A 13,151-nucleotide genomic window follows, 5' to 3' on the forward strand; every position below is an offset into this window, starting at 1 on the left:
AGGAAATCAGTTAATTGAAATAAATTCATTAGGCTCTAATCTATGGATTTCACATGACTGGGAATACAGATATGCATTTTCTGGTCACAGATACCTTAATAAAAAGGTAGGGGCGTGGATCAGAAAACACCACATTGATCTGGTACCGCAGCCTCCTTTGTGCTGTATCTGTCTAAGACTGCTGATAGATACAGTACAGTGAGGGAAAAAGGTTTTTGATCCCCTGCTGATTTTGTATGTTTGCCCACTGACAAAGACATGATCAGTCTATAATTTTAATGGTAGGTTTATTTGAACAGTGAGAGACAGAATAACAACAAAAAAATCCAGAAAAACACATGTAAAAAAAATTAGAAATTGATTTGCATTTTAATGAGGGAAATAAGTATTTGACCCCTCTGCAAAACATGACTTAGTACTTGGTGGCAAAACCCTTGTTGGCAAATATCAGAGGTCAGACGTTTCTTGTAGTTGGCCACCAGGTTTGCACACATCTCACGAGGGATTTTGTACCACTCCTCTTTGCAGATCTTCTCCAAGTCATTAAGGTTTCGAGGCTGATAACATTTTTGACATGCGTTTTTCTGGATTTTTTAGTTGTTATTCTGTCTCTCACTGTTCAAATAAACCTACCATTAAAATTATAGACTGATCATGTCTTTGTCAGTGGGCAAACGTACAAAATCAGCAGGGGATCAAATAATTTTTTCCCTCACTGTACTGTATCTATCAGCAGTCTTAGACAGATACAGCACAAAGGAGGCTGCGGTACCAGACAGGTCTCTGGCAGGAGCTCAGACCACTGTTTGAATGTGTCACACAGTGAAACCCCAGCCCATATCTTATGTCCTGGTATGTGTACGTACTGTAAGGATAATTATAAGACTGGAGTTTTCCTGGTTTTCCACATCAAAAGGCTGCATCAGCATGGTAAACTATAATTAAGGTGACCTCACCTCAGCCATTCTGAATCCTGACTGTGTTCTGCCCCTGACATGCTGCATCCCCTGTTTGTTGTCACGGGGCATCTCCCAGACATACCTGCATGCAGTCACACAGCACAGTGCTGAGTGAATTCTCCCATGAGCTGTCACTGAAGGTGAGAAAATGAGCCGTCCTTAGGCTCTTGATATGGGGATGAGTGACAGAGCAGACATTAGGTTTGGAGGGTGGAGGGTGGGGGCTGTAGTAGTCATCTGTCGGCATTTGAGCGCATTTGTTCTCTCTCTCTCTCTCTCTCTCTCTCTCTCTCTCTCTCTCTCTCTCTCTCTCTCTCTCTCTCTCTCTCTCTCTCTCTCTCTCTCTGTCTCTCTGTCTCTCTGTCTCTGTCTCTCTCTCTCTCTCTCTCTCTCTATGTCTCTGTCTCTCTCTCTCTCTCTCTCTCTCTCTCTCTCTCTCTATGTCTCTGTCTCTGTCTCTCTCTCTTCTTCAATCTCTCTTGTCCTCAATCTCTGTCCAGCTGCCTGTCCCTTTCCTGTTTTCCACCTTCTCTTCCTCTTTAAATGAATGGTTACAGTTTGCTACTCTGACCATTGTCACTTCATGGTCCAGACTCCTTATACAGTATGTACCTTTTCCCATTCTCAATTCCCCATTTCTGATCTCACTTCTTAATAATGTTCCACCCACAGACGGCACGTTGTCTTGTGTTCCGAGCGCCATGGTGGCTGTGGCCTTGGTATAGCATGACACTAAAGCATGATGCACTCTCTCAGGTGGTTGGGAGTGGCACACACACTACATGTCTTTCCTTTGTCTTAACGGCGTCAAAGCATGTTCAACATTCCTGCCCTGCCAAAGCTGTTGTTTTTGGGCAAACAGATGCACAATGCAGTATTGTGTTCCCCTATTTATCATACAGGATTCCTGCTTTGTCAAAGAGCTGTGTGTAACACGACTGTTACTGGATCCACTACAGGGCAGTCCAGGTGAAACGGTACACCAGCTGATTAGAATATTGTAAAATATACACTGAGTGTACAAAGCATTAGGAACACCTTCCTAATATTCAGTTGCACCCCCTTTTGCCCTCAGAACAGGTTCAATTCATTGGGGCATGGACTCTACAAGGTGCCAAAAGCATTCCCTAGGGATGCTGGCCCATGTTGACTCCAATGCTTCCCACAGTTGTGTCAAGTTGGCTGGATGTCCTTTGGGTGGTGGACCATTCTTGATACACATTGGAAACTGTTGAGTGTGAAAAACCCAGCAGCATTGTAGTTCTTGACACACTCAAACCGGTGCGTCTGGCACCTACTACCATACTCTGTTCAAAGGCACTTAAATATTTTGTCTTGACCATTCACCCTCTGAATGGCACACATACACAATCCATGTCTCAATTGTCTCAAGGCTTAGAAATAATTATTTAACCTGTCTCTTCCCCTTCATCTACACAGATTGTAGTGGATTTAACAAGGAACATGAAGGGATCATAGCTTTCACCTGTATCTCCTGGTCAGTTTATTTCCATTCAGCCAGAGACCATGAGGAATGGCCTGTAGGTATGACAGGAGCCCAGCAGTCAGGAGAAGATTGTGAAAAACAAAAACACTGATGTAGTGTGGTGTTCCTCCTTTCATGGACATGTCTGTGTGAGAAATGAAGCGACACACTCTGCTGAAGCAAGGCAGAGAGGCAGGTAGGGAGGACGGCGGGAGGGAGGCAGGCAGGCAGGGAGGGATGGAGGCAGGCAGAGAGGCAGGCAGAGAGGGAGGTAGAGAGGCACGCAGGGAGGCAGTCATCTGCAGCTAGCCCTGAGATCTCCTCCATATTTCACCCTGTCTGGCTCCGCTCGCTGGGCGAATTCCTCTGGGTTGTCACGGCGATGTCTCCCGGCTGGGTGATTTATTTCCCCTCACTATGCTCGAGGGCCACTGGAGGACCCCCCCCCCCCCCCCCCACCAAGGACCCCCCCCCCCCCCCCCCCCACTGCCACCACGCCCAAGCTGAAAGCAGGCAGAGCTGAGGGACTCACTCTATCCTCAGCCCAGATCTGTAGGAGCTGACGTCTCTATCAGACACGCAGTCTGGCCACCATACATGATGCATACATCAAACCTGACAGTGTCCCTGACTGTGTCTCACTACTACCGCCTCACAATGTAGTGGAGCAGCCTATTGTAGTAACTGGGCCATACTCGTTCATACAGTACACTCTGGAATTACACACATTAACATCACATTTTCATAGCATGTCACATTCACATATGTATAAACACACTCATTTACACTTCACATTTAAAGCCACATCTCATAGTCACTGTATATACTTGCACATAGACACAGACGTGGCCACGTAGGCAGATGATTTTAGAGCAATTACGGATATTATCCCTATGGAGCTTGGTACTAAAGATTCCTGGAAATGGCAACGTCACACACACATACACACACGCAAAAACACACATACATGCGCACACACACACACAAACACATGATCACACACACACACACATTAACCTCTTCCTGAGAAAAGGTTAAAAGGCTCCATTAGCATGGGGACTCTCTCTGGGCGTTGCTCATCACTCACCAATGGGCTGTGTGTCTCCACTCACCAGTGACATGTTCTGGGGCTGTTGCTAGGAGACAGCAGTGCTGCAGGGCATGTAGACAGGGTAGGCACAAGGCTTAGTGCCCCGTTACCACCAGCTCTACTGCTCTACCACTATCCTCTGTCTTGTCCTCCTCCCTAAACCCTCTCAATTACTGCTGACCTCTAAACACACACACACACACACACACACACACACACACACACACACACACACACACACACACACACACACACACACAAACACACAGTGGTGTGTTCGTGCTGCTAGTCCCAGTGCCCCAGATTGAATGAGAATGAGCCTGACTCTCCAGAGAATAGAAGTTTCCTCACAGCCAGTGACTGCGATAGCATGAAATCCAGGACAGATGCAGAGAGACAGTAAACATTCTGGTGCTATTAAATCATCTGTTGTGGACTCACACTGATTTTCTCATGCACAGATTCACATTCACCAGTACATCTGTAAACATCCAGGCCAACACATTGGGATGCTCACATCCTGCCAACACGGTCGCTATAATCAATAGGCCTATGGGGGGTGTGGTGGTTTGTTAATCTCCGATATGAATCTTTATTTTTATAGTGAGCATAAACAGCTCACCTCATTGCGACTGGAGATAAAGTGTTCCTTTGTCTATTGTACTGTGAGCACAATGGCCATTGTGACTGGGGAATTGAGTTTCAGGCTCAGCAGGTGTGTCTGTTTCTCCCCTCGGCCTGTACTGTCTTAATCCACTCATTTAGCTCAGCCAACACTCCTGGGAGCAGGGAGAGGTTTTGTCAGGAAGTGAAATGCATGCCAGCAGACACCAGCACACACACACAGAGGCGCGCACACAGATGGGTGGGAGGGCAGGCACGCACACAGACAGACAGACACGCATGGACACATTCTCTCTCTCTGCCTCTCCCTCGCTCCTCTTTCACTGTCTCGCTACTCTCTCTCTCTCTCTCGCTCTCTCACATACACACACACACACACACATACAAACACACACGCATTGTGCCGTTGAGCAGGAGAGGAGAACCTGGAGTGTGCTCTCCAGACATCTGCTGTGTATCTGCTGGAACCACACAACAACTCTCCCTGAGGATAAACCAAGCCCAGCTCCTACTGAGTGCCTCGCCTGGACAGGGAGATAAACTGTTTCTACACCCTGATGAAAACTTACCTCATGCTCGCACGCACATGTGTGTGTGTGTCTATGTACACTCCCCTCCGTATTTATTTAATTTGTCTCTATACTCCAGCATTTTGGATTTGAGATTTTCAAAAATATATGAGGTGACAGTACAGAATGTCACATTTTATTTGATGGTATTTTCATACATATCTGTTTTACCATTTAGAAATGAAAGCACTTTATGTATCTAGTCCCCCCATTTGAAGAAGTCATAAGTATTTGGACAAATTCACTTATAGTGTATTACCAATAAAGGGAGGTTAGCATGTTTTTGGGGGTATGCTGGGCTCCCGAGTGGCGCAGCGGTCTAAGGCACTGCATCTCAGTGTTTGAGGCGTCACTACAGACCCCCTGGTTCGATTCCAGGCTGTATCACAACCGGCCGTGATTGGGAGTCCCATAGGGCGGCACACAATTGGCCCAGCGTCGTGTGGGTTTGGCCGGTGTAGGCCGTCATTGTAAATAAGAATTTGTTCTTAACTGACTTGCCTAGTTAAATAAAGGAAAAATAAAATGATGTTTGTGCCTCTGTAACTTTCTCTCTCATCATTATTCACAATAATTCATGGTTATCCGTAGTCATGGTAGCATCCACATTAATGTAGAAGTGTTTAGAAACAGCCCAAATAAATGCTTCACAGAGTTCAAGTAACAGACACATCTCAACATCAACTGTTCAGAGGAGACTGTGGTCAAATTGCTGCAAAGAAACCACTACTAAAGGACACCAATAAGAAGAAGAGACTTGCTTGGGCCAAGAAACACGAGCAATGGACATTAGACCGATGGAAATGTGTCCTTTGGTCTGATGAGTCCAAATTTGAGATTTTTGGTTCCAACCGGCGTGTCTTTGTGAGACGCAGTGTAGGTGAACGGATGATCTCCGCATGTGTAGTTCCCACCGTGAAGCATGGAGGAGGAGGTGTGATGGTGTGGGGGTGCTTTGCTAGTGACACTGTCAGTGATTTATTTAGAATTCAAGGCACACTTAACCCGCATGGCTACCGAAGCATTCTGCAGTGATACGCCATCCCATCTGGTTTGGGCTTAGTGGGACTATCATTTGTTTTTCAACAGGACAATGACCCAACACACCTCCAGGCTGTGTAAGGGCTATTTTACCAAGAAGGAGAGTGATGGAGTGCTGCATCAGATGACCTGTCCACCACAATTCCCCGACCTCAACCCAATTGAGATGGTTTGGGATGAGTCGGACCGCAGAGCGAAGGAAAAGCAGCCAACAAGTGCTCAGCATATATGGGAACTCCTTCAAGACTGTTGGAAAAGCATTCCAGGTGAAGCTGGTTGAGAGAATGCCAAGAGTGTGCAAAGCCATCATCAAGGCAAAGGGTGGCTATTTGAAGAATTTGTTTAACACTTTTTTGGTTACTACATGATTCCATTTGTGTTATTTCATAGTTTTGATGTCTTCACTATTATTCTACAATGTAGTAAATAGTAAAAATAAAGAAAAACCCTGGAATGAGTAGGTGCGTCCAATCTTTTGACTGGTACTGTATGTATATGTGTATATATATTTGCAAATATATGAGGGATTGGAAGTGATGCAGACAATGATATTGATGGAAGCTACAATCTATCTGCAATATTAAAGCTGATCTACCCCGTAAAAAAAATTCAAAAAATCCGGTTAGTGACGTCAGGTTTATGTTGTTACCTGCCATTACATTCACTACATACCGCTATCAGTCCCCCTCCTGTCTCAGTGATTTACTCACCACAGCTCGCAATTGATTCATACAGTGAGGGAAAAAAGTATTTGATCCCCTGCTGATTTTGTACATTTTCCCACTGACAAAGAAATGATCAGTCTATAATTTTAATGGTAGGTTTATTTGAACAGTGAGAGACAGAATAACAACAACAAAAAATCAAGAAAAACGCATGTCAAAAATGTTATAAATTGATTTGCCTTTTAATTAGGGAAATAAGTATTTGACCCACTCTCAATCAGAAAGATTTCTGACTCCCAGGTGTCTTTTATACAGGTAACGAGCTGAGATTAGGAGCACACTCTTAAAGGGAGTGTTCCTAATCTCAGCTTGTTACCTGTATAAAAGACACCTGTCCACAGAAGCAATCAATCAATCAGATTCCAAACTCTCCACCATGGCCAAGACCAAAGAGCTCTCCAAGGATGTCAGGGACAAGATTGTAGACCTACACAAGGCTGGAGCTTGGTGAGAAGGTGACAACAGTTGGTGCGATTATTCGCAAATGGAAGAAACACAAAATAACTGTCAATCTCCCTCGGCCTGGGGCTCCATGCAAGATCTCACCTCATGGAGTTGCAATGATCATGAGAACGGTGAGGAATCAGCCCAGAACTACACAGGAGGATCTTGTCAATGATCTCAAGGCAGCTGGGACCATAGTCACCAAGAAAACAATTGGTAACACACTACGCCGTGAAGGACTGAAATCCTGCAGTGCCCGCAAGGTTCCCCTGCTCAAGAAAGCACATATACAGGGCCGTCTGAAGTTTGCCAATGAACATCTGAATGATTCAGATGAGAACTGGGTTAAAGTGTTGTGGTCAGATGAGACCAAAATCGAGCTCTTTGGCATCAACTCAACTCGCCGTGTTTGGAGGAGGAGGAATGCTGCCTATGACTCCAAGAACACCATCCCCACCGTCAAACATGGAGGTGGAAACATTATGCTTTGGGGGTGTTTTTCTGCTAAGGGGACAGGACAACTTCACCTCATCAAAGGGAAGATGGACGAGGCCATGTACCGTCAAATCTTGGGTGAGAACCTCCTTCCCTCAGCCTGGGCATTGAAAATGGGTCGTGGATGGGTATTCCAGCATGACAATGACCCAAAACACATGGCCAAGGCAACAAAGGAGTGGCTCAAGAATAAGCACATTAAGGTCGTGGAGTGGCCTAGCCAGTCTCCAGACCTTAATCCCATAGAACATCTGTGGAGGGAGCTGAAGGTTCGAGTTGCCAAACGTCAGCCTCGAAACCTTAATGACTTGGAGAAGATCTGCAAAGAGGAGTGGGACAAAATCCCTCCTGAGATGTGTGCAAACCTGGTGGCCAACTACAAGAAACGTCTGACCTCTGTGATTGGCAACAAGGGTTTTGCCACCAAGTACTAAGTCATGTTTTGCAGAGGGGTCAAATACTTATTTCCCTCATTAAAATGCTAATCAATTTATAATATTTTTGACATGCGTTTTTCTGGATTTTTGTTGTTGTTATTCTGTCTCTCACTGTTCAAATAAACCTACCATTAAATGTATAGACTGATCATGTCTTTGTCAGTGGGCAAACGTACAAAATCAGCAGGGGATCAAATACTTTTTTCCCTCACTGTAGCTGAGCCTCCCCAGCTCTCTAGGGTGAAAAACCCATGGAACGAATTAAACCCAGTTACGTTCTTCTTTGACAGAGTTGTTTTCACTTATTTACTGCATACATTCATGTTTTGTCTCCCTGTTTTGTGAGTGTGTTATCTGTCAGTAGCGAGTGCAAGGTTTTGTAGATCTGGAACAGAGCTGTGTGTTTGTGTGTGTGTGTGTGTGTGTGTGTGTGTGTGTGTGTGTGTGTGTGTGAGTGCGTGCACAGGCCTGTGTGTGTCTGTCTATGTGTGTTAGGATACCCCACTCCCTCTCTACCTCTCTGACTTGACAGCAGCAGCTCTACCTGGTTTCTCTCTGTCTCCCTCTGCAGATGACGATGAAAGAGTGGACATGGCCAGCACTGATGTTCCTCTTGGGAAGACCCCAGGATTCAGGGAACCCCCACGGCACGTCCCCGCCATCCGACCCCCACCACAGGTGGCTGTGAGAGCTGCGGGTCACACCCCAACACCCCACCCATCTATCACCATCACCCTCATCCTCCTGTCTGCCCTGGTGTTACCATGGCACCCACTCTGAAACCCCCTCTGCTAACCACGCCCACTGAGCACTCAGGAGAGGTGGGGCGCATTCACAAGAAGGAAAAGCAGGAAGGGGAGGATGAGAAGGAGGACAAGAGGAGGAGCTCGCCAGCGAATCTGTTGCTTTCCCTCAGCTGCTCCCTGTTAGTTGGTGGGAGCCGGGCTGCATGGCTGTGTTTGTAATATGTAGGATGTCTAATAAAATCTCTCTCTCTATCTCTCTCACTTGCTGCCTTCTCCAATGCTGCTTTCACCTCTGCTTTTTCCTCACTGCCTCCTCCTCTCTGGTTCTCTTTACTGCCTGGTCTGTTCACCATCAGATGTGGTCAGCTACACGTCCCACTGCTCTCTAGTAGGGACAACCATGGTTCTGGTGGTTCTCCTGTGGTCCTTTAGGAACAGTTAAGTTCACAAACGGTGCTGAACTGAAGAATGTAATCAGGCCCTAAACAGACATCATCTCTCCTCGCCTCCCAAACTCAACCTCCATGTTCTCTGGGGTCTCTCTGTTTGTTACTTAGTTTGCATTTGATTATGCCTCCTGTTAATAGTCACCGAGCATACTGTACATGTTTATATAGTCCCATGTGGGACTTGTGATTGTGTATTCATGTGTGTGTATTTGTTACGTCTACATGTACAGTGTTGGAAAAAAGTATTTGCCCCCTTTCTGATTTTCTCTATTTTTGCATATTTTTGATACTGAATGTTATCAGATCTTCAACCAAAACCTAATATTAGATAAAGGGAACCTGAGTTTACAAATAACAACAAAAATGTATGCTTAATTTATTTATTTAATTAACAAAGTTATGCAACACCCAATTCCCCTGTGTGAAAAGTAATTGCCCCCTTACACTCAATAACTGGTTGTGCCACCTTTATCTGCAATGACTGCACCCAAATGCTTCCTGTAGTTGTTGATCAGTCTCTCACATCGCTGTGGAGGAATGTTAGCCCACTTTTGCATGCAGAACTGCTTTAACTCAGCGACATTTGTGTGTTTTCAAGCATGAACTGCTCGTTTCAAGTCCTGCCACAACATCTCAATTGGGATTAGGCCTGGACTTTGACTAGGCCATTCCAAAACTTCAAATTTGTTGCATTTTAGCCATTTTCATGTAGACTTCATTGTGTGTTTTGGATCATTGTCATGCTGCATGACCCAGCTGCGCTTCAGCTTCAGCTCGCAGACGGATGGCCAGACATTCTCCTGTAGAATTATCTGATACAGAGCAGAATTCATGGTTCGTTCTATTAAGGCAAGTCGTCCAGGTCCTGAGGCAGCAAAGCATCCCCAAAACAGCACACTACCATCACCATGCTTGACCGTTGGTATGAGGCTCTTACTGTGGAATGCAGTGTTTGGTTTTTGCCAGGCATAACGGGACCCATGTCGTCCAAAAGGTTGACTCAAGTAAAAAGCACCTGGAAGCACCTGGATGAATATCAAGACTCTTGGAAGAATGTTCTATGGACAGATGATTCAAAAGTATAACTTTTTGGATGACATGGGTCCCATTTTGCCTGGCAAAAACCAAACACTGCATTCCACAGTTAGAACCTTATACCAACGGTCAAGCATAGTGTTCATTCAGGTTCCCTTTATCTAATATTAGGTTTTATTTGAAGATCTGATAACATTAAGTATAAAAATATCCAAAAGTAGGGGGCAAATACTTTTTCACGGCACTGTATGTGTTTCTTTACCATATCATTTTCTTTAATTTTAACAACTTGTAATAATGGCATGTACAGTGCTAGAACTGACCTATTAGACAAATGTAAATACACATATTTATGTAAATATACAGTTTGTACTGTATGAGGATAGATCACCTCTATTATTAGGGCAAGTGTATGAATGTATATATTTGAATTCGCACACAATGCTTATTCATCTATGTTAAAAACAAATGTAGAGAAGTTGCTCACTTTAAAGGGATGCTGCAAACACCTCCACCCTTCATGAAATTTCAGGTTTACCGATAACCAAGTGTGTTTAACCTAGCCAGGAAGGAAACAATAGCTGCATAAAAAATTGCCTACAGCTCAATAAAGACCCCACATGAAAACTACACTATATAATTCTATATTAAACTGTAGTATACTATACTACACACTAAAGCTGGGAATTACCAGGGACCTCACGATTCGATATTATCACGATAGCCAATATGATATGTATTGCGATTTTCACGATTCTCACGATTCTATATGTATTGTGATTCGATACTGTGATTTTATTGCGATTCGATGTTCCAAACATATTGCTGCAGATGGACAAGAGACAGCCATGAGAAAATGAGTTTTGATCAGTCATGGAAATAAAAGTGCTGAAAACAAATTGTCTCCCTATTTAAAAAGAAGATGGAGAAAAACACTGGAGTTTTGGTGCAGGTACAGCCAACTAGTGCAAAAAGAATACTGCGATATTGTCAAAACTATACTATATATCGTAAAAAATAATATCCTGATATCCCCATCACTACTACATCACTACTACACCTCGATCATGTGTAGTACTTACTATAGAATGTTGTAGTATACTGTAAAATACTATAGTAAATACTACAGTATTATCCACAAATAAATACTACATTAATGTTCGCAAAAACACTACCCTTTTTTAAACTATAGTAAATACTACAGTATCTTATTTGCATATACCCTGCCTATTCCCCTCCCACACATCTGCCAATTCCCCTCCTCCATATCGCTATTTGTGCCACCCTTAATTGTTCCCTACCCATCCGTTCAGACCCCAGTCCTACCTACCTACAGGTTATGGAAAATTTGCTATTTTAGTATTTCTCCAGTAGGTTTCCTGAAGGAGAAAGCCTCCACTTCTATGTCAAAGATAATTAAACAAAAACACTATAGCAAATACTACAGTAATGTCCACAAAAACACTACAGTAAATACTACAGGATAGTACAGTCAGCAAAAAAACTACATTAATTACTACAGTATATACTACAGTTATTTTACTATAGTATTTATACTATAGTTTACCGGCCGCGACCGGGAGACCCATGGGCGGCGCACAATTGGTCCAGCGTCGTCCAAGGTAGGAGAGGGTTTGGCCGGCAGGGATGTGGGTTCTTATACCACGGGGGGCTAGTATGAAAAAAACAAAAACTAAAAAAACATGTATGCATTCACTAACTGTAAGTCGCTCTGGATAAGAGCGTCTGCTAAATGACTAAAATGTAAAATGTAAATGTAATGTATACCATAGTATACTTCAGCATTCAGGGTTCGAACCACCCAGTTTATAATATAGTATTTTTTTTATGTGTGACCCCATGAACTCCATGTGGCTTTGAGCTGTTGCTGGGAGACAGATTGAGTGACAGGTCCAATATTCTGCTATACTGGACAGCCATGCACCCTGTGGCTCACCTGTTGTTAATTTTGAATGCCAGGTCCAGTGGTACATAATGTACCTCATCACTTCTTCTACACTGCTTCTATACTCCTTTGAATGTCAATGTTATGATATGATGTGATCTTGCTTTGCAACCCCTTTAAAATGCTGTAAATGTTCAGAGCCATGTGAGTGGCGACAGGACGGATATATTAGACTGGCCCTTTATCTAAAACGGATGGAGCCTTTGTCTGTAGACTCGCATGGACATTCTAATAAACATATAACAGTCAACCTGACCATGATATGCCTGTCTCTCTTTGCTCTCTTTGACTGAGATCATGTGAGTTTGCATGAAAGACTCTGATTTGTTTTCCTCAAACTGTTCAAAGTGTTTGTCGAGGCACTTAGCCAAGCTATTCCTGGGATAGTGTGGTGTGTAAGGGCATGTTTTATTTCAGTCACAGTCTGCCTAGCCAAACCATCAATCTGTGAACAATGTCATTATTTTCCCACCCACTATGACAGTGTTTTATTTCCAACTCCAGTCCTCCAGTACCCCAAACAGCACATGTTTGTTGTAGCCACAGACAAGCACACATTATTTAACTAATGATCAAACCCTGGTTCTGTTGGTGGTACTGGAGGACTGGAGTTAGGAAACACTGTGCTATGAGACAGTGCCCTTGCAGTATTGATATGAATATTGATAAAGGAAGTTGAATCTTGTAGGACGAGAGTATCAGGGAAAATTCCCTTCTCAAACAAGGGGATTTTCTACAGTATATTTCCAGTACTGTGCTGGTGATTCTGCATTGATTTGCCAAACAGTGCATGTCTGTGTTGTTTCTGCCACTTTGTGCCTTTTGAGCTAAGCTGGGCTAGGCTGGGCAGGACTGGGCTGGGCAGGCTGCCGCTGCTCATTGCCCTCTGGCCCTTCACCGGATTACTGTGATTGGATTGGCAACGGCTGCTGCCAAGCCACACAAGCTGCAGCCAATCACTGCCAGGCCCGGCTGGATAATAAATACATCTCTCTCTGAATACCAAGTAACCGGTGAGGCAAAACCCACACCACAAGGAGAGACAGACAGAATGCTGGTTTCACAAGCGTAGAGTAGGTCAAAGT

At 44.2% G+C, this 13,151-nt stretch overlaps 1 protein-coding gene across 1 annotated transcript in view; it reads left to right on the forward strand.

Moving 5' to 3' along the window:
• LOC311149308 (glypican-5-like) overlaps positions 1–8,731 on the forward strand; it is a 158,308-nt gene extending 149,577 nt beyond the window's left edge. Inside the window, exon 9 of the mRNA XM_084186446.1 lies at positions 8,442–8,731. Coding sequence (XP_084042572.1) covers positions 8,442–8,650 — 209 coding nt within the window. The 3' untranslated portion in view covers positions 8,651–8,731. The remainder of the gene's footprint in view (positions 1–8,441) is intronic.
• The last annotated feature ends 4,420 nt before the right edge of the window (positions 8,732–13,151 follow it).

The sequence above is a fragment of the Coregonus lavaretus genome, assembly GCF_964263955.1.
Source record: "Coregonus lavaretus genome assembly, chromosome: 21".
Taxonomy (NCBI): domain Eukaryota; kingdom Metazoa; phylum Chordata; class Actinopteri; order Salmoniformes; family Salmonidae; genus Coregonus; species Coregonus lavaretus.